The 27,132-nt window shown below is 43.1% G+C and overlaps 4 protein-coding genes across 7 annotated transcripts in view; 1 reads left to right on the top strand and 3 right to left on the bottom strand.

Moving 5' to 3' along the window:
- Positions 1-1,788, top strand: part of kiaa1522 (KIAA1522 ortholog) — a 35,455-nt gene extending 33,667 nt beyond the window's left edge. For all 4 annotated transcript variants that reach the window (XM_035182878.2, XM_035182876.2, XM_035182877.2 and 1 more), the window contains one exon: positions 528-1,788. In XM_035182878.2, coding sequence (XP_035038769.2) covers positions 528-568 — 41 coding nt within the window. In that variant the 3' untranslated portion in view covers positions 569-1,788. The remainder of the gene's footprint in view (positions 1-527) is intronic.
- A 112-nt stretch (positions 1,789-1,900) lies between these two features.
- Positions 1,901-7,027, bottom strand: yars1 (tyrosyl-tRNA synthetase 1). Its single transcript, XM_035182880.2, has 14 exons — positions 6,887-7,027; positions 6,383-6,456; positions 5,848-5,994; positions 5,560-5,735; positions 5,301-5,430; positions 5,097-5,177; positions 4,679-4,771; positions 4,426-4,561; positions 4,240-4,325; positions 3,982-4,117; positions 3,755-3,870; positions 3,440-3,633; positions 3,195-3,336; positions 1,901-2,709 (listed from the first exon to the last, which is right to left on the bottom strand). The coding sequence occupies exons 2-14, from the start codon at positions 6,437-6,439 to the stop codon at positions 2,599-2,601; spliced, it is 1,605 nt and encodes a 534-aa protein (XP_035038771.1). The 5' UTR covers positions 6,440-6,456; positions 6,887-7,027; the 3' UTR covers positions 1,901-2,598.
- A 1,740-nt stretch (positions 7,028-8,767) lies between these two features.
- On the bottom strand, positions 8,768-9,607 carry LOC118124740 (ints3 and nabp interacting protein). Its single transcript, XM_035182813.2, has one exon. The coding sequence runs from the start codon at positions 9,223-9,225 to the stop codon at positions 8,914-8,916; it is 312 nt and encodes a 103-aa protein (XP_035038704.1). The 5' UTR covers positions 9,226-9,607; the 3' UTR covers positions 8,768-8,913.
- A 741-nt stretch (positions 9,608-10,348) lies between these two features.
- On the bottom strand, positions 10,349-26,278 carry mfsd2ab (major facilitator superfamily domain containing 2ab). The gene is made up of 14 exons (XM_035182812.2): positions 26,063-26,278; positions 22,848-22,973; positions 22,108-22,232; positions 18,030-18,153; positions 17,249-17,327; positions 16,984-17,159; positions 16,788-16,878; positions 16,124-16,242; positions 15,792-15,875; positions 13,769-13,852; positions 13,461-13,573; positions 12,883-13,026; positions 12,330-12,506; positions 10,349-12,234 (listed from the first exon to the last, which is right to left on the bottom strand). The coding sequence occupies exons 1-14, from the start codon at positions 26,150-26,152 to the stop codon at positions 12,180-12,182; spliced, it is 1,587 nt and encodes a 528-aa protein (XP_035038703.1). The 5' UTR covers positions 26,153-26,278; the 3' UTR covers positions 10,349-12,179.
- Positions 26,279-27,132: the final 854 nt, after the last annotated feature.

The raw sequence follows: 27,132 nt of genomic DNA on the forward strand, positions 1-27,132 counted from the left end.
CGACCTTTCTGCAACTGGTATTCCTACTTCTGACTATCGTCTCTGCATCAGTCTTAGTCTCCGATTATCTACGTAACAGACAGGTTTGCCAACCAATCATTTTATTCTTACATTCCTACGAGAGCTTTGTCTTTTCAGAAACAACTTACCAACATTACCTTTAAGTGCTAAAGGATGACCACTGCCCTCATCAGAGTGTTTGAGTGTGTGCTAGCTTAAATCAATAACTGATGCAGAATGCAAAGTCTAGCATTACCATGAGACAGCTAAGCACCTTGGCATCGCCTTCAAGGCCATATTTTGCCATTCATACCAACAAGAGAAAAATGGAAACAGGTCCACCCCCCTTCCGCACGAACACAATCCAAATGCTGCTACCTTGCATACATCTTTTTCCAGCAACGCATGTGCTTCAATCAGCCTGAAGCTCATGAATTAGATCGGGTCAGAATATTCACGATGTGTGCACGTGTCACTGTGTCATGGCTGTGCCGTCAAGTCTTAACGCTCCTGTCTTCTCCCTGCAGCTACAAGAGTGACGGCAGACACAATTGAGACACTGTTTTGAAAGATCTCCGTGGTGATGAACCGAGGACCGGACTCGTGCCAGAGGAACAAGAAAAAAACCTACAAGAAAGTAAAAGGACAACTCACAGCGACGACTGACGGACAGTACTGAAAGACGTTAAGCTTTACTCGTCTGAGTGTTGTCTTGTGTTAAGTATTCTCCAAAAGCCTTAGCCTATTAAATGGCCTTCCTATATTTATGCAAAAAAAATATGTTGCTCCCAATTTCTATGACAGCTTTATTCTGGAGTATTTTTCTATACTATAGTTTATCTCTTTTTAAGGCCCCTCAGGATGAAATGGTGTACAATGGCTGAGCTGTAAATATTTGGCTTGTGTGAGATCGCCTCCTAGAGGTTTGATTAGGTAGTGGTCACTGCAGCTCAAGAGTTTGAACCAGAAATTTCTGTACATTTCTGTACTCAAGTTTAGTGTCTTTAGTGTTTCCCTGTTGTAATATAGTACAGATTTTTCATGGGGATTTAAAGCTGACAATGAGATCCACTACGAGACTAATCACCATTTATCACCTTCTTTGCTTAAAGATCTGAGGACAAGCAAATGATGATATTCAGTTTTTCTCCTGGCTTTCACTGTGTAGACAGATCTGAAATAGGATCTGCAAAAAAAAAAAGGGATGCTGCATACTCACAAGAACGAGGGAGATGTTTTCTCAATTAAGACAGAAACATTTTTGTAAAGCTACAGACTATAAACCATGAAGACTTAACACAGACTTAGATGCTTCTACACAATCCCTTTCTTTTGATATAGTGAGGGTCAATCCAACTCATTCTATGAAATCTTTTTTGGACGCAGTAACACAAGCAAACTATTTATTTATGTGTGGTTGTTTCCACTAGTAGCACTGTCAGACACCTTTTCCTACCAAATATGAAATATTTAAGAATTTATGTCATCTGATAAAATACTTATAGGGCTATGGATTCGATGACTGGCCCCAGATGATTTGATACACTGGAGTAGGCCAAGTGTTAGGTCAGTTTTTTGTTTATTAAATGTTCTCTATCGAAATCTTTGGCCCAGGCCTTTTTTATGGAAAAGTGGAACTCGTTACTATTTGCACAAAATACTTTCCCCCAGCAAAATCATCAGTGTGTGGATTATCCTGACTCTTAATGGGTCAAAAATAAAAATCGACATTTTGATTATAAAGAATTATGTACAGTTAATACTTCTATAAATAAAAATCTAAGTGTATTATGTCTTCTGCTTTTTTTCTTTAAGCAACTAGACAAACATATGGTTACTGTTCTTCTCACACATTTCTCTGATCCAACACAGACCTGAAAATAAATCCTTAAAACCTGCAGACCACTGAATTCAACATTTATTTCATATATGACATGTTGTAGTATTTGAGTTTTACAGTTAATGTCCGGAGTTTGATTTAATGTACAACACTGCACCCAATGCAACCATCCTATAGCACAAGGCAAATAGCTTTTCCCCCCCATGTTTGATGTCAGAAACCCACAAAACCTTATGAGGTTTGGTAAATTGCTTTCCACTGCCCTGATATTTACCCTGGAGGCAAATTAATAACACTTTAATTTTACACCAAGAGAAGCACTGAAACTTTAAGTCCCTTTTTAAAACACCTGAGATTCCTTATCATCTACTTCCAGGGATGAGAATCTGATGCTTCAGCATTCAAGTAAATCCTTCCTTCCATCTGAATAGGCCCAGTTTTGCCCCATTTGCAGACCAAGTGTTGTATTTCTAAATTAAGAGCATTTGTAAAACCAGTCACACCCAGTAAATAAAGAGGAACTAATGAATCAGCGGTTGATTAGTAAAATTGTTTATCACGAGTGGCTCATGCTTAAATGAATTAAATATCCTTAAGTCAAAGCATGGTAACAGATTTCGTCAAAGCATCAATGTCTCATTATTTCTCCAAGAAAACATCCAGATGAGGTTTGACCGTTGTTGCCATGGCAATTTAGCGATGAAGGTAATCTTGATGTAAGGTAGTCGGCAGGAGCTGCTTGGGTGATGTGTGTGAATTTAACTGATGTTGCCTCCTTTCAGTGTTTTACACTTGATCTGTCCGAGTTTGGTCATCAGCTGATTGTCTTTCCACTGAGCTACACACTCGTCTGACACCTTCAGGTCAACCTGGGGAAAGACAAGAAGAATTCAATCAATATGACATTATTCCATGTAAGGAAATTGTTCCTCAATACTAGCATTAATCCATATTTAACTACAATTACCGCACTGCAGTTGTATGCCTCTGCCAACCAGTGCAGTTTCTATGTATATATTTCTACATACTTTTTTTCCAGATTCATATAAAGGTCACTTTGACAACTGAAACATAAGCTCTTTATCTTTGAGTCCAAGTGACAACTGATCAGAAGTTGGAGAAATTCCCTCAAGCAGTGAGATATCACATTCAAGAGAGCCACTCTGACCTTTGACCACTGGAATCGAATCAATTCATCAGTGAGTCCAAGTGAATTCTGCCAGATGTAATGAGATCCCCTACTGGCAGTCCTAACGTGTCACATTCACAGTAACATGAGGTCACTGTAACCTTTGAGTGGAGACATAAAATTGGCTCCTCTTGCATGTAAAAGTAAAATCATATTGAAACGTACCTGTAGTTTCTCCCACACCTTCTTCTTCGGGTTGAGTCTGTCATCTGCTTTGCCCGTCTCATATCCCTCCACAAAGACCCGTTCCCCTGGCGATGAACCCTCTGGAGGGTCGAGAGGCTCCACCCTCCTTGGCTCCCCTTCACTGGAAATCAACCAACCAGAGAGAGCGAAGACGATAGAAGATGAAGCGGAGGGACAAGCTGAATTTGTCTTTGTGCAAAAAAAAGAAAAGAATAAGCACTCACATGGCGGCACACAGCAGCATGGCCTGAGACTCGACGCCTCGCATCTTCTGGGGTTTCAGGTTGCACAGCAGCAGCACCATTCTGTCCTGCAGGTCCTCCGGTGAAAGATAGGCCACCAGACCGCTGACCACCGTCCTCGGCTCTGCCTCACCCACGTCGATCTTCTCCAGGTAAAGCGAATCAGCGTCTGGATGCTAAGTCAGACGGAGACGAAACCCGTGAGAGGACTGTGATAATGACACATAATCTCATCACAAACTGAGATTATATATTGATCATCTGCTCAAGCATCAAGTTACAATCTTTTAGCTCTACCCTCTCCACACTGATGATCTTGCCAACTCGGATGTCCAGTCTGGAGGGAGCCAGCTCATCATCCTCTCCTCCTCCTCCTCCTCCTCCTGCTGCTTTGGCACCTTTTCCTCCTGATTCTAATTATACAAAACACACACACACACATAAATAACAATAAGTCTCCTCACACAGCAATCTGCCAACTAGTCAATCTGCTGTGTGTGGGTTGAAAGCAGCATTGCACTGACTTGTCTTTGAGGGGTTGGGGTAGGCAGTGTTTGTGAGCTTGCGGAGCTCCGGCGACTCAAACTTCTTTCGGATTGGATCCAGCAGTTGGTTTAGCGAGACTTCCACCGAGGCCTTCAGGTCTCCTGGATGAATCAGCTGAGAAGAGCAGAGATCACCAATGATTAGGCCATGAAGAGAAAATTAAGCGCTTTAGCAGAGTTATCATTTACAAAGCATTTTTCAGTATTCTTCAATGATCCAGTAAGAATGTGATTTACCTCCTCAGAAAACTCCTTCTCCACCTCTTCAAACACCGTGTAGATTTTCTCTCCACCCCACTTGGGGTCTCTTTTGATACGGAACTCTAAAAAGACACATGGACCGCAAATATTAACTCATTTTTTATTCTTTATACAGGAGGAAGAGAAGCTAAGAAAACAGATTATAGGATGAGTTTTTTTTACCTCCACGTAGAGGGAAGACGACGTGTTTGACAAAGGAGAGGACGCCGTTGTTCTGGATGTTGCCGGGCTCACAGAACGCCTTCTTCAGCTTCTTCTTCACGTCTTCTTTGGAGTCCAGCAGGTCAATCTTTGACTCCTGCCGCCGCAAAGAGACAAAGAAGTAATGACTGGTCACAGGCATCAAGAAAAGTGTACATAGAAATATGATCATCACTTTTTCCTGTGAAAAATACAATTAACTAACAAAACTTACTTCTTCTGAAGAGCTCATCTTGGCTCCGGTCAGTCCCGGTACCATCGGGTTCATCAGATGTGCCCGTTTAGCATAACCGAGAGACGGCAAGTACTGGAGACAGAAAAAAAACACTTTCGATTTAAAGACCTTATTCAGAGAACTGTTTCATGAGCTCTTGTCCTTGTGATATCAACACTTGCAGTTTTCTTTTTTTATTTAGTCATTTATCATAAAGAAATGATTATACTGAACTTCAATTACATTTCTTTTTCATAAGGGTTTTAGTATAGTAAAAAGTTTAAGTATATGTAAATTGAAATTTTTTTTACTTCTTAATATCAGTATCGTCTTCGGTCCGGCTTTGGTAAGAAGTGTGAGTAATGAAGGAAAAACAGGGGGGTTAAACTAAATGTGCCAGTGTGGAGGGAGATGTCACCTTCTCTGCCAGGGTGAAAATCTTCCTCTGGTCCACTCCTCCGAACTGGGCGTCCACCTTCAGGTACTCCTCATCCAGAGCCTGTCCAGAGAAACATGTCACATTTACATTTAACAACAAACATTAAGATAAATAAACACTGTGGTGAGATTACATCAGTATTTGCAGTTTAATTTGTCATTGGGTTTATGAATGTGTTGTTACCTGCAGTCCAGGGTAGAGAAGTCCACTCAGCATAGGATGCTCCACCTGTTTGACAACCTCAGCTCCGGCCTTCTTAGCATCATGCTCTGTCACCATGGAGGACAGGCGGTACACATCCAGAGTGTACTCTCTGATAAACATGAACACAAAGAGCTTAATAATAAGTCGGAGTGTAGGTTGCAGCGTCTGAGACTATTTCACTGAACGTAATATTAAACAAATGTCAGGACAGTCAGGGAGTAGCGTCGGCACAACTGACCTGCTGAGCTGGAAGTCCGTTCCTTTGACAAACTTGAGTTTATCCAGAGGCACGCCGATGCTCTCCAACATGGCCTTGATGACCTGTTCGTAGTACTTCACCCTGAGCTCCAGCAGCTCCCAGGGTGCCTTCATGTTGTCGAGGAAGGCATGCAAGTCTGCGAAGAGGATAGTGACCTGAGGAAAAGAAAAAGAAAACAAAAGTTGACGTGTAAGCTGCTGTAAGATGTGCACACAGATTAAATTCTATTCTCGATGACAGACAAGATGCTCAGTGCAGCGTATCCACCTCACAGCCCGCCTTGAGGAAGTCTGCGATCTTGGACATGGGGACGAAGTAAGCGACATGGGGTTTTCCTGTGGTTGCTGTTCCCCAGTAAACTTTCAGCTCCCTCTCCTGAAGAACCTGCTTCAGCTTCTCCTCTCCAAGGACCTCCTGCAGTGCACAACAAACACACAAACACACAATCAGAGATCCATGAGACAGAGAGCGGCAGGTGGACTTCAGTCACTGTGGCCGTGTTCAGACCTGGTGATGACCATCTCCTGTGACCACTGGTGATCGGATATCCCATCCTTGCTCTACATGCAAATAATCACACTTTTTTTTTTACCGATTTAAGAAAAGTATCAGTCATTATGTGGTGATTAGGGTTAGGGGTTGTCAATGTGGTCTGAGTGATCCGATCTCAGGACACATCCAGGACGGATTGTGGGTGCGATCAGACCTCCACCTGCCACTGTGGATCGGATCTCCCAGGACGGATTTTAATACCAGGTCTGAATAGAGTCTGTGAGTATGTGTGATGGTTTGTCTTCCTCACCTGAAGGTTCCTCGTGATGAGGTCGAGCTTCTCATCTGGGCTCAGCTGATCCGCCATGGTGCAGGGTCTTCTGACTGGGAACACAGTGAAGACAGCAGGTCAAGCACTGATGTGATAAACAGCAGCAGCAGCAGATTTGATTTGAGACTCTCTGGGTCACATGAGCTCAAATCACTCCAGATGAATGTCCTTATTAAAGCCCAATGACAGAAACTGAACGGTAACACCCACTGACACGAGTGACAGGTACATTAGGGTGGGCGTTAGCAATCTCCCCGCATTCCGCCTGACGTTACAGCTGAACTGAGCTGGACTTTCAGGTTAACGTCACGCTGGTGATGAATCAACACTAAAGCTAAAGCTAAGCGGCTAACTAGCGACCAAACCATGTGCAGCTAACGTCACCGAGCTCCGGTTAAAGCTGCGCCTTGTTCGGTGGCTACACTTACAGCTCGTGTGACGTCAGTTCACTACAAAGACTCAGGGATCAAACTGCTGACTGACCTCAAGACAGGATTTCTTCCTACGGGACGTGTGAGCCGCCGGCAGAGTGGTCCAGCGGTTGGACCAGCGGGGAGACAGGTCTTGCGTCAGCGACAACTGAGGCTCTGCTATCGATTCAGGGAGAAGCAACCGAGTGACGATCGTCTATGTTTGTGCATTACCGCCACCAACCGGTAAGAAGTCTGGATCAAAATGTGTGTAATGCCTAAATTAAGTTATTAGCGATTGCTACTTAATTATTACTAATTAATAACTAATTATCGAAACGACTGAGCATATATTCTGGTGCATTCATTCTGTGTTGATGTTCACAGATGGATACAACAAAAGATTATATCATTCCCAGCTTCTATGTCCAAAGATAATATTACATTTGGTATAATTTTACACAACAAAAATTATGACCTCTGTTGTAATCTAAATAATATCTAGCAAAGAACAGGATTATCAAATCATCCCCCAATTTGGCTTTTTTCTTAAATGTATTTAAATTATATTTAAAATCCTTGAGATTAGTGAAGACAGCCAAAGCACAAAAATGAAATACTTTGAAAACCTTTCCCACGGAATTAGATAATGAGTTGAAATTATGTTCCCTTAAGTGACATTTTATTGTTTATATATATATATTCCTTTTATTGTTGTCATTGCTTTGTAACTACCTTGTATTCAGTATTTGCCATTGATCTATATTTTATATTAAATTGTCAAATATCCTCTGGCATAATATCTGTACCTCATTATTCCACTGACGGTAAGTTGCCATATTTCATCTGTGCATTTTCAATGAAGTTGGAATGTAACTTTTTCAATAAAAATGTAAAAACAAACTTACAAACGTCTTAAATTTGGTCTTATAATGGAGGACAACATTTTTTAAAGTTTCTTTAAATAATTTGATTGTACTTGCTAAATAGTTTGGTTCAAAAACTGCCCAATTATTGTATTTTTTTAAGAACTGTCTATTTTCCTGGATTCTTTGAAATTGATAAATTCCCCAAAATGCCACACTTTTATACGAATATATGTTAAACATCTTTCGACTGGACCCCAAACAGGTAATTCAATTATATGTATATATATTACTATAATGTTTTCTGCTGGTGGAAAGCATAGAGGTATACGTCAGATAATTACAACGAGCTTGATCGAGCTGACATAATGTGTAGGTAGATAATGATGGAATGAAACAGCCTGTGTCAATACATAATTCAATAAATGCCCTGATTGATAACGAGTGGCTCTGGGTTTGGATCTATTATATGTTAACAGTAAGGTTCAGGTTGGGAGACAGGGTTGTCAACCAGTGGTCTGGAGCCCTGTAGGGGAGGGGGCAGCCCTGAATTACTGTACAACAGTAAAAATATCCCCCACGTGTGCCCTATCCCCTGGAGCCAACCTCTACATCTGCCCACTCCACCTGCCATACACCATCAACATCTAAATAAAAAAATCATTGAAATTACTTTTTTGTCTTTCCCCCTCTCTCTCTCATACGTCAAAAGTATCAACAAGGGACAATGACACAAAGTCTTGAATGTTTCCTTTGGGATTAATAAAGTATCCATCCATCTATCTATCTATATTGGACTATGTATATTGCAACACCAATACAAAAAAAGTACTGCGTAAATAGAATTAAGGTTATATACTACATTTTCTCTGTCAGTACTATTATTAGAAAGTGTTTATAAGCAATTAACACTTTCTAACACAGAATAAAGAATCCTCCTTGTTACAGCCCACCAAGTGTTATTACACTAAATGGTTGATGACTGATCACCCTGTTCATCAGTCCTCATTAGTGAAATAAAGAGGAAATGTGACTCTGAGGACCAACATTTCATTTCTGCTCCTCAGCAGATAGAGCAACACTGATGATGCGTTCAAAAGCCTCGTTTTAATCACACTAAATCACACACAGGACACACATCGTATAAAAGAGAAACAGAACAACGGGAGTTTTTTCCCCCCCAGGGTCCAAGAGATGCCCGGGTCAGGTCAGTGTTTGTTGGGAAGATGAAGAGTCAGGTTTCGGGATCCAGGCGGGGGAGCACCGGGAGGATGAGGTTCCCGAACGAGGAGTCCTGAGTGATGAAGAAGCCGGACGAGTGTCCGTGTGCGTGCTGCAGGGCCGCCTTCTGCTGGGCGGCGATGTGCTGCTGCTCGGCGCTGTCCCTCGCGTCCTTCAGGCTCGGTCTGGACGACAGCGGGATGTTGGCTCCGGGGCTGTTCATGGACCCGCTCTGCAGCAGCCGCCTCTTCTCCTTGTCCAGCTCCGCCAGGATGGCGACGCGGGCCTTGTTCGGAAAGCCTGGCCCCGGAGGGTTGGCCGCCATGTTCGCAGCTCAGCAGCGGGGGGAGTCAGCGGGGGCTCCCGTCCATGAAGGAGGCTGGTCGCTGTTCCTTGTTTACGCGATGAGCTTATCAAGCTAACGGAAGCTAACGTTGCTAACAGACCGGGAGCACTGAGAACCAGAGGAATGCTACATGCTAACCGATGCTAACACGGTAAAGCACTTCCGGCTCGTAGCTTCAGCCTCCTGCCTTCCAAAATAAAAGCACAAACGTTACAGAAGAAGCCTTCACTACTGTTGGATCATCAAACACGTTTATTGATCGTGTTGATGAAGGAAAAATAATTAAAGATTTGTATTAATAGTTTTCAATAATGTTGCACGAACTCTGGCTGAATATTTATGACAAATATTGAACTCATCCCAGTAGCACAAAATACACCTGATATTACAAATATATTAAAAGTGTCAAGTGATGATTACATTTTTGTGTTAAATCAACTGTTGGTCTTTAACACATACTATATATATATATATATATATATATATATATATAAATAGTTTATTATTTGTGCCCCTACCATTGATGCTGCTTTTTAAATATAACACATTATGTGCCTATATTTACACCCCTAGATTACTCTATAGATATAATTACTGCTATTAAATAATAACAAAAATATTTAATGTTCAAGCTAATTCTTTTAATTGTCAATATTGTTTTGTTTTTTTAAGTGAAAGAACTGACCACTAGATGTCAGTAGTGTACACTGAATAACATACCTTATAAGCATCGCACTGAACCAACTATATAAGTTCAACTGAAAAGCTACTGACAGTGTAGTGTATGAATGTCCAGCTAATAATGTCTCCACATCACACTAAGTCTGATTAATGTGATGGATTTGCTTTTTTTCCCTCAGTATTTGTAATATTTTAAAGTTATTTTTGCCTAACAGGGATTTCAATTTTACTCCTGCTCACATTAGCTGTTCCAGGTATTTCTATAGGACATTTTAGGATGTCCTACAGACAGGGTGTGTACAAAATTGTCGGACAAACTGTGAGATGTAAGAGTGCAAACATTAAAATCTCCCCCTTCATTTTGTTCCTTGATTAAATCGTTTTTTTGGTTTAAAGTAAAGACGTGCTGACATCTCCATTGTACACTTCATCCATTAGTATTTATTAACCTCTTTTTCTCCAGTCCCAACATCTTTTCCTTAAATTACTACAGTACAATATACAACGTTAATTTCACTTGCAGCCACGTATATCAAAGATATTTACAGGTTTACATACAATATCTACATATGCACAGGAGGCACGTACACAAGGCTTCTGTGTGTCCACGTGGGATTAAAGCTCACACATTTGGCTACAGCCTCAAGAGTCATGAGGGAAGTTCACAGACGGAGCCGTAAAAGACAAGAAACATGGACATTTACAGGATTTACAGTTAAAACAGGGTTTGGGGTTAACATGGCACTGTGTTGGCACATACAGTATATATAAAGTTGTAATTGATAGACCTACATTTTCACATCGACAACTCAGTTGTCAGAAACATGTGGAAGATGTAACAGTATGTATAACATATGCGAACACATTTTCATATCAACAAATATAAATATTTAACTCATTTTAATTACCGGGATTTTGATGATCACAAAGAATCCCAGCTTGTTGCGTCAAACACATGTACAATATATACAAAGAAAAAACAAACAACAGAGACTACAAGTCCACTTCCACACCTTCCCATCCTCTTTTTTTCCACAATTATACGCTTCCCTTTTTCAAACGCATATGGAGCGAAGGCAGTAGCAATGGGGTGAATGTTTTTTTAAAATTTTGACTCCCACCTCATCTTTTTTTATTTTTTAAATTCAGTTGGAAAACAAACCTTACAGGCTTTAAGTAGATTTAAATACTGCAGAGGGCATGACTTTCCAGCAAACATGCATTCAACAACAGTAGAATCAAAACTAATAAATATTGAAATAATGATATCACTAAAGTAGCACCGGCTGCAGTCACCATTTGTTTTGCTCAATATTAGGGAAGTGAACGCATTTGGAGAAAAAAAGCTTTTCCTGTCTTCAGCAGCTGTTAATAATTCAATTGCCGGATAATCATTGCAGTTACGTGTGCAAACTAACTCTTACTCATGTAGTGGTTTCAGCTTAATGGTTGGGAACGACAATGAGACCACAGCGGTTACTGTCTGGCCATTGGTTCCAACATCACATTATTACGACTTCTTTAAGAAAAAAAGAAGTTTAAAAGAAACAACAGTGCGACAGGAATGAGATGGAAACTGACTGACGATCAGGAGAAACTGTTAAATTACAAAACACATTCCAAAATGTTCACAATACACAGCAAGTCGAGTCAATGACTCAGGAGCGAGTGACCGACACAAGTCTCCATTTTGAATGTTAAAACCCAAAACAGATCGGAAATTAAGGCGTTATCGCTTTGTTCAAGTTTCCTTCGACGGTTTCGTCTCTGAACTATAAAGTTGTTTGTAGCTCAGCGCTCAAGGCCATTATTGTTGGTTGTATGTAAGAGGATTGAATATGCTCAGTTCCAGCGAGTAGCACCAGTAATGGCAACACTGACAAAACACTGATCCCAACACATTACATGGTTTCGTGCAGTTTTAACCACAAAAAAAAACGTTTTTTGTCCAGTACTCAGAAGTTGTATGTGATACAAAACGTAAGGCTTCATGAGATCCGACTGAATAAAAGAGGAAATGAATTTCATGGCAGGAAAACTGTCCCAGATGTGGCAGGTGTGTTTGTTATTAAAGAGACCGCAGCGTGGCTGAAGTGATTCTTTTGAAAAACGCACACGTTTCTGGAGACGTGTAACAGCAGCGGTGAGATTGGACAGAGCGGTGTCTGTGTGATGCGAGAAGGCCGACAGGTCCGCAGGTCCTGTCCAGTGCAAAGTGCCAAGTCGATCACCCGATTGGTCCACGGGTCCTCCTACGTGATGTGGGCCAGCTCTGTCGACTCTGTCTCTGAATCTGTCTCGTTGTCCCTGCAAGAAATGAAGAGCATCTTCAGTTGGACGTTTGCTTCTCAGATGCATGAACACAAGAGAGAAAGAGAAGGAGGATTTAAACCGGGTCTTACCTCTGTTCCTGGAGCAGTTTGCGGTTGCCCTGCCTTCTCTCCTCATCGATTGGATAAAAGTACAAAATGGTCAGGCCAACAAAGATGAGAGCGACGGGCGCGCCGGAAACCAGCACCTTCAAGGTTATGTGCACTTCCTCTGGTTGAGAGCAGCCTCTGCTGATGTAGCCTGCAAAACTAAAGAGAGACGAAACAGTCAAGAAACTGAAAACACAAGCATTACAATTAAACTCAATGTATTTATGTTCTATACTAATATAGACTACAGTCATACATTTTAGTAGAGCGGAGATCTTTAATGAAGGTAAGTTTCCCACCAAATCACGGATCAAAAGTCAGTCATGCGATGCATGCACACACACCACAGCCTTACTGTACTTAAAAGAACAGTTAAAGGATTTCCTCACTTTGAAGAGGGATTTGGGTGCTGGGAGATTTGGCTTAGCCTCATTTTGACTTTTTATTTTTATTTTTTTTTAAAAATGGGATAAAGCCCCTACAACACATTTAGAATATAGGTTGTGTGATTGTGTTCTATCATGTGAGTACTTACTCTAAACTGAGAGTGGAAATGCCCAGGGAGACTCCAGAGGCAAACTTGGTAAAGAAGACATAGAAGGAGTAAAAGAGAGCTTCGTGGCCGCAGGAGTTCGGGTTCTGCACTTGGAAATCATCAACAACGTCGGGCAACATGGACCTGAGAGATAGAGTCAAGAGTCAGTGCTGGTTTCACACAGAAGCTTTTTTCAGATATGAACTCCGGAGAATGTCCGCACTCCTGCTGAGTTCTCACATCAGCTCCTTTACTAGAGGGCTGCCCGGACATTTGCGCTCTCACAGCCCCTCCAGAGACTTTCTGGAGATTATCTGGAGTTCAGTGCATGTCTGGGAGCAGCCACACACACACACACACACACACACACACACACACACACACACACACACACACACACACACACACACACACACACACACACACACACACACACACACACACACACACACACACACACACACATACACACACACACACACACACACACACACACACACACACACACACACACACACACACACACACACGATGATCCTGCATGTAAAAAGCTAAGCCAGCAACAGCAATGGTCTTACCAGGGCAGCAGAAAGGCTGCGGCCACTCCGACCCCGGCAGCGAAGGAGACGATGTAGGTGACGATCAGGTTGCTCTTCAGACACACCACCAGGATCATGAAGGGAACCACAGACTGGAAAGAAGAAAATTATATGAGACCGTGAAAGGGCAGCAGATCAGCTGCCCTGCACAGATTTACTCCCTAAAGCAAGTCTTTAAGACTCTCAAGCAGTTTTCTTACAGCACCTAGGATAACACTCTATTCCCATCAATCACACAGACTTAATTTGACTTAGAAGTGGTTTCTGGATGGAACTGTGGCTCTTACCAAGGAGCCAACATAAACCGCCGTCTTTTTCCCAAAGCGAGTGAGGAACCACTGCCAGAAGGGGATGGCCAGAGTAGCGGAAAGCTGTGGGGGGAGAAGAAAAACAACATTCAAATTCTGGTTAACCAGCGGTTTCGTTTTTACACACACATAAATCCCACATAAGGTGCTTTATTACTGACTAACATGATTTTGGAAAAGAAAGCCTGGATGATGCCGTGTGTCACGCGACATAAAAGTAAGGGAACAGGACATGAGGTGAATTCTCAGAATGCCTCAGCTTCCACTTCAGACTTTGAAGCGTGGCGAAGCACCTCCGACCAGCCGTACACCTGCCAAACACAACAGCGACGGCGGAAGAGAACACGGCTTCTCCGGCTCTTCCCAAAACAAAACCTGAGCCTGATGTGTTGCAACACTTCACAGGGGTCATCCTATCGACTCTACGGGACTGGGCAGAGGGCTCGGTCGGATCAGTATGACCTCTGATCCCCACAGTGTTTGAATAAGGGAGAGATAACACAAAGGCCTGTGTGAAACTGTGCGTTTTCCGCCACCTTTTCTGATGGACACGAGTGAGATGCTAAGCTGAGAGATAAACTTCCCACACATCTCTTCTGTCTCACTGCACATACGTGTCTGTGTTTTAATGCACTGACCTCAAGATAATGTCCTGACATTCTCTGGAGGGGCTGGATGTGAGAACGCAAATGTCCAAGTGAGACACTCCGGACTTTCTGAATCAACACAGTCATTATCCATTAATGGGCCTTTATCCTATAAGTGGACCTCATAAAGTAAACCTCAGTGAGTTCCTTCCGAATGAAACACTGCAGCACGACATACTTGGCCTCTTCTCTGGTGTAAACACTGTCCAGCTCTTGAAAATGCGTCAATCTGTCGTGCAGCATCGAGGTCGGGGAACAATGTGCGGTGTGGCATGCTTTCTGCAACGTGCCTCACATTGACAAAAAAGGGAACACACAAGGCTCTTTTTGTTTGGCGACATTTGATGAACTCCAGGTTCTCTCTCACACAATGTTTCATCACATCTGACCTTTACCGTCCTCTTATATAACGCCAGTTAGTTTGATTTGTGCAACATATCTTTGATCTAATAAGAGCCGGGCTTCTCAGATTAGTCCGCCGGTCTCGTCACATTAGTGAAGGTGAGGATTACGATCTCTTAGCGCTGATCAAGAGTAACTTCATAGCAGCTTCTCTGAAAGCTCCGCGGTGAAGCCCCTGAAAGGTAATTTCACTAAATAAATGTACTTAAATAAAAAAGGTCACTAGCTTGCCTCCGTAATCCTTTCCATAAAGTAAAGGATCAAAATGTGTAATCTTTTCGGCCTCTTTAACCTGTACTTTCTCACCCTGAACAGTCGAGCTGGGCGTGCTACAGTCGGCACATCTTTGGATTAATTGGGAATAAAAAGCTGTCAGGAACTAAAGGCTGACAGATTCTTTCATGAGTGAAATTTCGCTTCGGAGGACAGTGTGGCTCCTCTACTGTCTGTGGGAACGGGCTGCCATTCAGGCGGAGTGGACACACATCATGGAAATGGGCCGCCAGGAGACGCCGCTGTCTAACCCAAGTCCAGAGTGGCTTTGTAACCGAAGACGATTTATGCGGTGATCCTGGGAGTCGAAGCTTTTGTCTGCACTCTGGAGATAATGGATTCAAGTATTCCACACAAACGCGGAGGCTGTTAGGTTTCAGGCGAGGAGGGGAATGTGGTCATTGCTATGGGAACGTTGCACCTAGCAATTGTCTGGAAAGGCCACCTGCGTCTGTGTGTGTATGTGGTCCAGGTATTACTCATGTTGCGGGGACCTAAATCTCTTTACACAGTCACATCATGGCAAATCAAGTCCCCCATAATGTAAATCATTACATTTTAAGGTAAAGACATATTAAGGTTAGAGTAAGTCAGAGTAAGAGTGGAGTCATCTGAAGTCATGGAGACACTGTCTGTATGTGTGTGGTGTGTGTGTGTGTGTGGTGTGTGCGTTTGCTCACCATGATGACCAGCAAAATATTCTGGAAGTCGTTTCTGAAGCCAAGGGTGGAGCTGCAGAACAGAGCAAAGTTTCCTTCCAGGAGCTGTGGGTATAAACACACAAGCAAACTGTCATGTCTAAACACACACACATTGGGCTGACCCCGCAGGCGCCCTGTAAACTGTGGCTCACCACGCAAACAAGCTGGACACTCTAAACACTGAAGATCAGAAGAACCAATTGAACAAATAGAAATAAAACAAACATCCTGCAGATGCATATTTAAGTGAGACTTAAAGATGTGATTGAAATACTGATAGTAAAAAAAGTTGTGGATGTCTCTAAACGCACCATGAAACCCAGTGAGGTGAAGAGGAAGACCATGACCAGCTTGGCGTACGGCCCGTGCCCCATCACCAGCTTAATTCCCTGGAAGAAAGACATGGGCTCCGACCTGGGACGAGAAGAATCTGCAAGGAGGGAAGATAGGAAAGAATTCACTTTCAGTCCTATTTAGCTCTTAACAATCCTGTAGCACAGGTTTACAGTTCATGTGGCGTGAGCAGCTGCCTCTCAGGCTCAGCTTGTACTGGACAAACGTGTCATCAGTCCCCTCGCTGGTCACGAGGCTATAACCAGAGCCTGATTGCTTTTACGCAGCCCGTCAGCCGACAGTCATTCCAAAGCATGCAGCCGTAATTGTGCATCAGCGGTCACGTCAGCAACAGCTCTGTCACATGAAAGAAGTGTGTTCATCTTTATTGATTAGATGCAGATGAACACACTTCTTTCACTCATTTCATTTTTTCAGGACTTGAATTTGTGAAAAACCCTGTGCTTAGGGCTCACAACTGACTATAATGACCTGGTATATGAAATTAAAAGGCAAGCCTCACCTCTGAATTTATTGTGTTTCCTTCCTTAATTTTTAGTTTGATTTAAAGCTTTAATGAGGGGATTACAGGCATCTAAATTGAAACATAAAGCCAGTTTGATTGAGGAATTAATGCTCTACCTTTTTTCTCTCTCACACCGAAGAAAAGAACGAGAGCGCAGAGGACGTAGATGGCGCAGATGACACCGGAGGCGATCATGTAGGCCGCTCTCTGTACAGGAAGAACGAAAGGGAGAACACAATCTGTATCACATGTTTTACTTGAGCCCTTATCTTCAGTTCACACTGTTCCAACAGTTGCTATTGGCCCATTTACCGTGTCGTCCAGGGAAATGACAGGCCCCGTGTGATTGAGTGAAACCGACATGTTGGAGTTGTTCAGTGCAGCAGCAATTTCAGCGGGTCCCGGGAGGCAGGGCGCGTTGGCCCTGCCCACTATCTGGCCCTGGATGGCTGTGCCGACCACGGTGCCCAGGACCTCCACCGTCATCCCTGGTTGGGAAGAAACACGAGAGATGTTTGGTCACTGAGGAGGTGACCTCTCGATATGTTTTCTGTGAGGAGATTCTTGTTATACTCACTGTAGGCAGTGGCAGAGTCTCTCTCCTTCTGATCAGAGGTGATGAACATGGTGAGGGCAGAGTATGGCACATGGAAGCACTGAAGGCAAAGAAAAAGAAAAAGAATTCAGCAAATGAACGCAGCTCTTCTTGTTCACTTTTGGTCAAAACAAGTAGAAGTAGATCTTCTACATTTCAGGAAATTGTGCAGTGAGATAAATAAGCAGTTTCCTTCCATTTTCAGTCTTTAGCTAAGCCAACATGCCCCAGGCTGTAAGTTGATGCTTGTTTTCGATTATTGTGAAATGATTTCCTGGCAAACTGTGTAGTCAGGCAAGATTACTTCACTGTGTGATGATAAAAGAAAAATACATGACAGGATTCACTATCTATCCATTTATCCATATATCTATCTTATAATTCCAGAAATCTCCATCTATCTGCTGTGGCTCACATATCTCAAGGACCATTCAACTTATCGGCAATAAGGTTTAGGGTCCCACAGCAGGTCTTTATTTGCCTTGACTCAATTACAGGCCACGTTTACAGTTTCAGAAAGAAAACTGCAACCAGCATCACCACAGGCCAAGAAAACAGCCCATTATATACAGGCAGGTTTAGAACAGGCACTGCACTGGTTAAGGTAACTCAAGGTTATGTACCACATAATAACCTTTATTTTTTTAGTAGCCACTGAAAGTGTAAATATTAAAACTCCCAGGAAGGCAAACATTTTCTATGACCTTGTACTGCAAGGAACTCTGTGTGTGTGCGTGAGAGTGAGAGTGAGTGTGGTACTCACAGTTTGAAGGGTCTGGAAGAGGCAGTAGAAGAAAAGGTACCAGATGACTTTGCTGTCCTCGAAGGGAGGAACGTACCAAATAAGAAAGTAAGCGATCACAGCCAGTGGGGTTGAGAGAAGGATCCTGCACATGGACGAGGGGGGAGAGAGAACGAGAGGAGACAACAACAACATCAGTGGATGAAAACGTGATCCTACTCGAGCGTGACGTGCTCTTCACTCTGTCAACAAACATGAAGAGAGGGGCCACGTGTTACATATCAAATTGTGGCCCCTTGGAGTGCGTCCTTCATTCAGTTTGTGCCAACTTCTCCTCAGCGGAGAGTGAACGTTCAGTTTACTTTTTCTCACATATCATGGTCCTGGTGTTCACATGTGGGAAGAAGGTTGGAGCTGGAGGAGAAGAGTGGCTGGATCTGAAGGTTATGAGAGGATCAATTTGGAGTTTCCTGTAAAACAAACCGCTTTGTTGCAGGAATGATGCTCTCTTGGGGGAGGGGAGGTTTCAACTGCTCATGTGACTAAGAACATTTGTAAACACATCCGTGCCATCGTGTACTCCATCTGCCCCGCTTCCTTGCACAATTTCCCCACGAGGTAATTTTCGGGAAATAAAATAAGAAATGCAGATGTACAGTGAGAGTTTCCATTGGTGACTTCCTGACCTCTTTTCACCTTCCTCTTATGGTAACGTGGGTGCTCTCCAATCAGATTGTGAGTGCAACCACACCTCTGACGTACAGGGGGGGGACCAAAGAGCCTGGCTAGGGAGAAGCCCATCAAGCGTTTGGTTTGTCCATCTATTCCCGTGGGGAATTTAACTATATCCATTGGGTGATTCATCCTTATCTGACAGGATATGAAATCATGCATCTTGTACGGACTGCGTGTCATTGCCATGTATAAATAGAGTGACGCAGCTTCTCGCCACAGCAGAACTCGCTGCTAATCAACTTAATGAACTTAAAATTTAGACGAACAGCATGAGCTCTAAAGAGAGGAGCATGAGGAGGTGCAGTGTTCAATGAGCTCTCTCGTGCATGTGATGTGATTAACTGTACACTTAGTTGGCAGCGAGGGTGGGCGTGTGCTGGGAGTGGCGTGCAAGTCGAAGCAGATGTTTTATCTTTATCTGGTGATGACGGGACACTTTGGATTGCACTTTTTTTTCAATGTTAGATTCCTCTGTGTCTCAACAGTTGAACATCTACCAGATTTAAACATGCCACTTCCCGCTCATATCCAATCTATGAAAAATACATCGCTTGCAAAACAAAACTGAATCGCTGAAATGTTTAAATTAAACTTGCCAGTCCCATCTTTCTCAGTGCATGCCGTTCTTAAAACAGTTTGCAGGGCTGAGCTAAGATTGTGCACCGAGCTTGCAGGTCGGCAGCGACACAGGAGACTATACATGCTCTGTCCAGTTGCCGCAACTGAAATCAGATTCAAATGTCATCTGAAATAGCCGTGCTGACTCGGGAGCAGTGAGTTGACAAGACTGTGACACCTGAATTCCCTCTTCCGGCAGCCCTTATTAGGGTTGCATGCGTGCGAGCAGCTGCAATGAAAGAGGAAATTTGCATAACGTTCGGGTCCGAGGCCTTGATGTCAGGGTTTCAATGGCAACTTAAGAAATCTGAGAAAAAAACATATTCATGAGGAAATAAACCTTGAATAATTGGGAAACCCCCTCCCTCACATGTTCTAGTTTTAAATGTAAATTGGCCACGGCAGACATCAGTTCTTTTATTTATTAAAGTTGTGATAGAATTGTTTTTTTACATCAACAGTGAACAAAGAAACCTAACAGTCAGTGTTTTAAATAAATGCATATAAAATTGAAAGGCAGAACGCTGCAGCTCGTCACTTGTGACCGCTCCAGAAGCTCCGCAGCAACAGTGAGAATCATTCTGCTCGGCTCCCACACCTTGAACTGGAGTAACCCCACTGAATTCCACAGCCACTCTTTAAAAATCCTGACAGGCCCGTCTGAGCAGCCGCTATTGGCCGAGGCCGGTGGTGTGTTGGGGCTGGACCAATGATGAGCCAGCTTGACTGCTCTCCCCTCCCCCCACTTCCCAAACACAGATTTTTGAATTGCAGCTACTCCAGCTCCTTTAACTCATTCCCTTGCTTCTCAGCTAGAGACCTAAGTGGGCGTGATGAGACCCAACATGCCAGTCATTCCTCCATCTTATCCTCAGATGCTCTGACTCAGCTAGGTGAAAATTACAGTCATGACGTCACAACATCAAGTTAGTTGAGCTTGATTAATCTTAATTTACTGCATATACCAAAACTCTACTGTTTTGAGAAAAGATAGGCGGTACTTTTTGCTTTAAAATTAGATTAAACCTTTATAGTTACACAAAAAACCCAAAATATTCCTGACATGTAGAAATATTCTTCAAAGTTAAATATACAGTGGTTACTATGAGGCAGAGAGCTGCTTTTAATAGCAATTATCCAAACACCAAAGTTGCAAATATCCACTATCAATTTTCTTTTGTAATCGCCCAGCGAATTCCAGAACAAGGAGTCATTTGAATGTATTTTGCGTAACTGCCTTAACTTCATTACTTTTCCAAAGAAGTACATTTCCGACACGTCACAGGAACTGCTGACCAAAACAGTCTGATCATTCCATTGTTCTCTAAATTAATTACGAAGGTGTTCTCACTGTAGCCGCCCACAAGGGAATATAAACGCAGGAAACTGAGGTGAGAATCCCCAGGGATCGTTATGGCTCCATTGAGTACACAAGGTTTCTCTAGGGAGATTATATTTTCAAATCAAGCAGACGAGATGGCACATAAGCTGGTGTAGCGGCACCCCTAGACCCTCCAACCTTTCATTCATCCTGTGAAAGTGTCACCTTTGCATCCATGTGAACATTTTCTGCCCCGATCACCCCTTGAGGTACTGCATGTTCCCACCTACTGCTGAAGGTAGCTCTACAACATCTACAGTGCTGATAAGAGGCTGGCAGCCGCTTTAAACAGCTGCTCAGTCTGACACCCTACACCACACTTATCTAACCGTGTGAGTTATACCCCTCAGAGTTCCATAGGGGTCGGCAGTATTCGGTAGCGAAGGAACCACATTGAAGGACAAAAGGCACAGTCTGATATTTAGACGTTGAACTCTACTTGGTTGCTCAGATGCAGAGATGTGGGGGGAGGGGATATGGAGGCTGAAAAGGGAAAGGGTCAGTAACCTTTCTGTGGTCTGAAGCCTCACAGGCTACCCGCTTCCACAGCGTGACTGCCACACCCGGGCCACAGACAATTACAGTCCGGGCCTGGCTGCTCTCCATGGATTTCCCAGAAATGGCGTGATTGTTTTTGTCTGAATCAAAGAAGATTTCATTTAGAACCATAAAAATGTCAATTAGCTGAAAATGGGTCAGCTGCAGAGGAATTCCTCCAGGAGTGTTTCCTTTAAGAATCACACTCAGTAGCAGGAAGCAGTTATATCTGTCGAAGCCATGCCAGAGGCCACGCTAGCTGCAGGGATTGCTTTTATTTGTTTGTTCAAATTAGAAAAAGTCTTTGACTTCTGGCCTCAGTGATGCAGCCTGGACCATTTTAACTGGAGTCACTTTTCAGTTGATTATTTGATTGCCAGCATGTATCACAGCAGCTGTGCGTGAGTGTGTGCGAGTAAAATGGAGAGAGGGGGGAGGGAGCGTGAGCGAACATATGCATGTGTGGGCAACAAGGAAGTGGTACAGCAGTAATTGCAATAGCATGACTTATATTAACCCCTCCTGGGAGATGACACTGCAGAGTGCTGGCACAGAGCCCCGCCCCTAACATCTGACACATGTACAGTTGGAAAGTTTGGAAAGAGGCTGGAAATGTTGCAACCGAAGGTCTGACTCAGTGAAGATAAGAGCCGCCCCACATATTAACAAAAGCACGTATGTAACTCAGGGAGGATTTATGACACCATAATACATAATGGCATAATACAGCTAGAGGAGGAAGGTGCTGAAGAGAAAATTAACCACATCTATCAAAAAAAAAAAAAAAAAGACTACTAATTATTGTATGAATCTGTTGAGTAGACCTACCAGGGCAACATGCGCCCGAAACGTGTCCATGGGCTCCGGGAGACCAGGAATCCCACTGTGGGGTCCGTCACTGCGTCCCATGCTCGGCCACCAAACAAAATGATGGAGGCATAGAAGGGATCCAGCTGCCAAAGTGGAGGACACAAAGATTAGTGCAACTGTGGCCAGTATAAAAAATGATAAACTTAACCGTGTCTGTTGTTCACCCGCAGCATGAGTGCTGTACTCCTGACTGTACAATTGGCACCAAGCTGTGTTACCCAGTATACTCTTAATCAACAGTCCTGGTGGCCAGACAAAGCTAAACCGCGGGAGGCTGTTGACTTACACATTATTTGGGCCTTAACCATCAGATTAGTGTCAGAGCCTATTAAAGCGAGCCGCTCCTCATCGCCCCCCTCCCCTGCATTTTTCTGAACCAACCCTTCTAAGCCTTTTCATACTGTAGAGCCCAATCATGGAGATAATTATGGAAAGAAGAGCGAAATCTTTTCCACCTCTTCATTTTGTCCTGGACAGTCAGACCCTCTGTTGGTGAGCTTGTATGAGAACTAATTAAAGAGGTGCTTTGAGGCCACAGGAAGGATCATGCATAGAGCCATGCCCTCAAACTGTGGCAGGACAGTAGTGAATAAACAATCTGAGGTACAGTAGTCTTTTAAGGACAGCACTGGAGGCCTTTATTTTAGGACTGTGTTATAACACTAAGGAAAGTCTTCAAATAACATTGAGCAACTCACCTGAGCAACATCCAGAAGATAAATCTGCAGAAAGAAGCCCAGGGCACATCCAGTGATCTGGTAGGGTGCGCCACCGACGGCATAGCACAACTTGTTGCAGATTGACAACTTGTTCCCGTCCTCATGCTAAGGGGGAAAAAAAGAAAGAACAGAAAATACAGAGTTAATCAATGATGAGGATATTTTGTGTAAACGTGAGATCAGCCTTTTTACTGTAAAGGTAATGCCAAAGCATCCAAAGTTGTTTGCAGCTATGCACAAACTTTTTCCAGGCTTTGGCAAACCCTACGCCACTAAATAATAATAGGTTCAATCTACAACAATTGACGACAACAGTTTTGCCTCAACAGGGTGTCTGCATAAGGCAGCACGCTTCATAGCAGCACACTCCCCTGGCTTAGAAATTCACAACTAGTAGATCCTCTCAACTCTCCTCCCAATTAGGTCTCACTAGTCCAATTAAGACAATAATACATTTGTAAGTGCCTCACAAAGAATGTGCCCTGAGTTTTTAAATCAGCAAGAGTCTTAAGGAGTCAGGAAAGTGCAGCTGGCAAAAAGCTAACCACCACACAGCATATTTGGCAGAAGTCAGGGGCAGCCACTTGGAAACAAGAAACCCTTGGTTTCCTAACAAGAGCTCATTCTTCCTCACTGTACATGTAATAATTTCCTCCACAGTCAAGACTCTAAACAACTCTTAATGGCCACACAAATCACCGGTGATTAGTGCCAGGACATGACAGCACCATGGTGTCACTCACACACACCAAATGCCAGGGCGAGAGCACCTTGGCAGCGGCCTGGACTGACTTAGCACTGGAATGGATGGCTGCCAGCGTGACCAGTGTTCTGACCACTGTTGCCCACAGAGAAAACACACCCTCCTCCCTGACCAATCATGAGGTTGTGTTTGGCGCTGCCTCGTCGGCCCTCTTTTCAAGTGGTCAAAGACTTTGACTGCTTCTGTTAATAGCCCCACGCAAAACAGAATATCCGTTTCAAGATCAGTTAGTGCAAAATGTCCTTGAACTGCAGGCACATAATCAGTTTTTGTCGTCAATGACGCTCGGGACAAGAAAACAAACACCGTCTCATCTCGGATCTGACCACAACACAAAACGTCACTATGACCGCATCTTGTTGAAGCACCAAGCCATGCCTTTGTTTAAGTGATAAACATGCTCCTGGCTGAAATGAGAGACCATCAGCAGCACCTTCAAAAACACAGGAGCGATATTCAAACTGTAGTGACGGAACACAATGGCTGCGGGCCTCGCAGGACTTGGGTCGATCTGGGGATTTAGGTCAAGTCTCTGTGGTGGTGAATGCAGGGTCTCATGGATCAAACTTTACACCCGCCATGTGACTTTTACACATTCCCACTCGCTCTCAGCAATAAAGCTGTAAAGCTGGGGAAGGAGTGGTCACTACAGACCCTCTGCGCCTGACAGAGGCTCGTGACCAAACAACTTCAGGCTGATATTCACCAACACCGGTTCCACATATGCAAAAGATGATTTAAACATTTGCTCATCCTGGTTTTTAAAACAGACAGGGCGCGCCTACATGTTTTATGCAACCGTCACAGGAATGTGTCTTTGTGACACTATATTAAGGCTCACATAGCTTTGAAAGAACACACCTGCTCTTGGCAGTATGGATCATAAGGAGTTATGTGTATGGTGTATTAAGAAAAATAATATTCCTCTCATTCCATATAGTCAATGAGCGTGGTCAGCAGTGTTTAGTAAACCTGACATGAAACACAGCCTCACATCTCCACCTCAAAGGCCACCACTCCAGCAACTTGTGGTAATATGTTTGTCGCAACATAAACAGTTAACATGCTTCAGCCAGTCAGGCATGAGGAATGGGTGGGTGGGTCTCTTTTCTCCCCAATATTAAAAATGTATTTGGATTCCACCTGCAAAACACTACTAGTCCACTACTGGAAAAGACAGAGATGTTAGAGGACTAAGATGTTTCAGAAATGCACTTCGGTCTGCTCGCTCATTATCTGACACGTCGCCTTGGTGGCTATTTCCTGCTGCATTCAGGGCCATGGGAAATACGGGATCTGCGCAGGAATTACTAACAAATGGGGGATTTCTTTAGATTTTTCGATTTGACTTTGATGAAAAAGAAAAACGTTAAAACCCCTGATCTCTGCTTTTTTCTTAAAACTCCACTTATATGTCAAAGAATTAAGATGCTGATGCAAAAAAGGGCCGACTTGTATTATAGTAAAAAAAACAAAACAACATGCTGTCATGTTATTTCTGATACATTCAATTTTTCTCATCTTTAATACTTCGTTATAATTCACATATGCAGACAGGTGACAGAAGTGGAGTCCCTTCTCTAAGGAGGTGGGAGGGGTTCAGAGAAGCCCGTGAACGCATCATTATGTGTTCCACATTAAATGATATGAAGGATTTAACCTAGATATCTCATGTGGTCGATTGAGGCAACACCCTCCAACGGTGTTTGATAGAGGAACATTCTTTAGTCATCTATGCCATTACTTTAATGAGACACAAAGCTATGATAAAGAGAAACACCGCTATGTGATTATACATACATACACACATACACACATACATACATACATAAATATATATTTACTGTGCAATGTTGTGAGCCACGCAGACATGTGTGCGATCAGAAATACGACCAATATGAACGGTTTTGGGGGGGAAAGGCAGCCACCAAGTGCGCAGTGGCACGTTCATGGTTTAAATATAGCTCAGTGTCTGGGTGAATGAGTGCATAGAAAACCTATATGATTATTGTCTATAGATAATAATAATAATAATAATAATAATTTTAAAAAAGGATTTAAAAGTTATTTCACTGAACCCTGAAAATATATGATTTCAATATGATTGTTTAAAGAAGGTCTCTTGGTGCATGACTACAGGATTTGATTTATTGAATTTTGTATATTTTTGTAATTGATCTTTTTATTTATTTATAGGGTGATTTATCGGGCCACTCCTGTGTAGAGATATGACAATGAGCCAGGCGCGCTTTGAGTCACTCCTTAGAAATGTCATTGGACCGGTGTGCTCGATCCACTCATAGTCTTCTGGTTTAAACAAAGAAAAGAGGAGAAGAGGAGCAGCCTCCTCGCCTCCATGTGTCGTATCCGAAGCGGCTGAGTTAAACGAGAGAAGGAATGAGAAGTGAACGTGGAATCCCATTGTACCCACCTTCTTGGCGAGCTTGATGCCATCTGAGTCGAGCGGTTTATTCAACAAACTGGTGTTGGAGTATTCTTCTTCTCCTTCTTCTGTGGCCATGGCACAGGAAAGGAACAGATCAGGTCCCGGTCTGGAGGCGAACAGATGCGGTAAAAAAAAAGAAAACACGAGTGTTCAGTAGCAGGAATCACGTCCGGTGCGGTCGTCGTGTGAAGGCAGTGACGGTCGCAGTCACTCAGGGTGGATGTAGTAATTTCCACAGCGGCCCCGCCCCCTTCCAACGTGCCATTCACCCCATGTCTGGCCCCGCCCTCCTAGGGGCGTGTCACAGCCGGGCCCTCATCATCCTTACATTTCTCCGCCGACGTTTACATGCTGTCTGTAACACGTTGCATGTCAACAGGAGGGTCAGTACACAGACTCACTGTCCCCTGCTGTGTCCCCTGCTGTGTCCCCCTGTGTCCCCTGTGTCCCCCTGTGTCCCCCTGTGTCATCAGGGCAGCTCACACTGGACAAGTTCACTTATTACAAGTAAAAAAAACATCTTATAGACTTTGCGTAATACACTGTATACTGAAGTTATGGATCATAAAAAAGAAAGGAAGAAATCATTTTACTGAAAGTATCTGAGCATGTTGAATTGTAAATCATATTAATGATTCAATTTGTGAAAAGGTGGATGACATTTGTAAAAGTTACTGTAGTTCATGATATGTTTTACCGCTAGTTTTCAATTGATGTGTGTGTTTGTCTTTTAGAGTGTTCTGATGTTTATGATTCATTTCATTCAGTTGACTTACTAACAGAATAAACTTATATCAACATTTCATGATCTCAAAAATACAGGAAGAACTTTAAGAGTTTTATCTACATGTTGTGTCTATTGTCTGTATTTCACTGGTTAATGATTATGTATTCACTAAAATCAGCCATTTCAGATACCAAAACAGAAATAGTGAATTAACTTTGGAAGAACTGTTTAACACAACATTGTGAAACATTAATGTCACTTGATTGATCAGTATTAAATTTCTTTGGGTAGTGTAGGTGTAGGTGAAATGCTGGAGAGCTCATTTACA

Source organism: Hippoglossus stenolepis, chromosome 17 (genome assembly GCF_022539355.2).
Source record: "Hippoglossus stenolepis isolate QCI-W04-F060 chromosome 17, HSTE1.2, whole genome shotgun sequence".
Taxonomy (NCBI): domain Eukaryota; kingdom Metazoa; phylum Chordata; class Actinopteri; order Pleuronectiformes; family Pleuronectidae; genus Hippoglossus; species Hippoglossus stenolepis.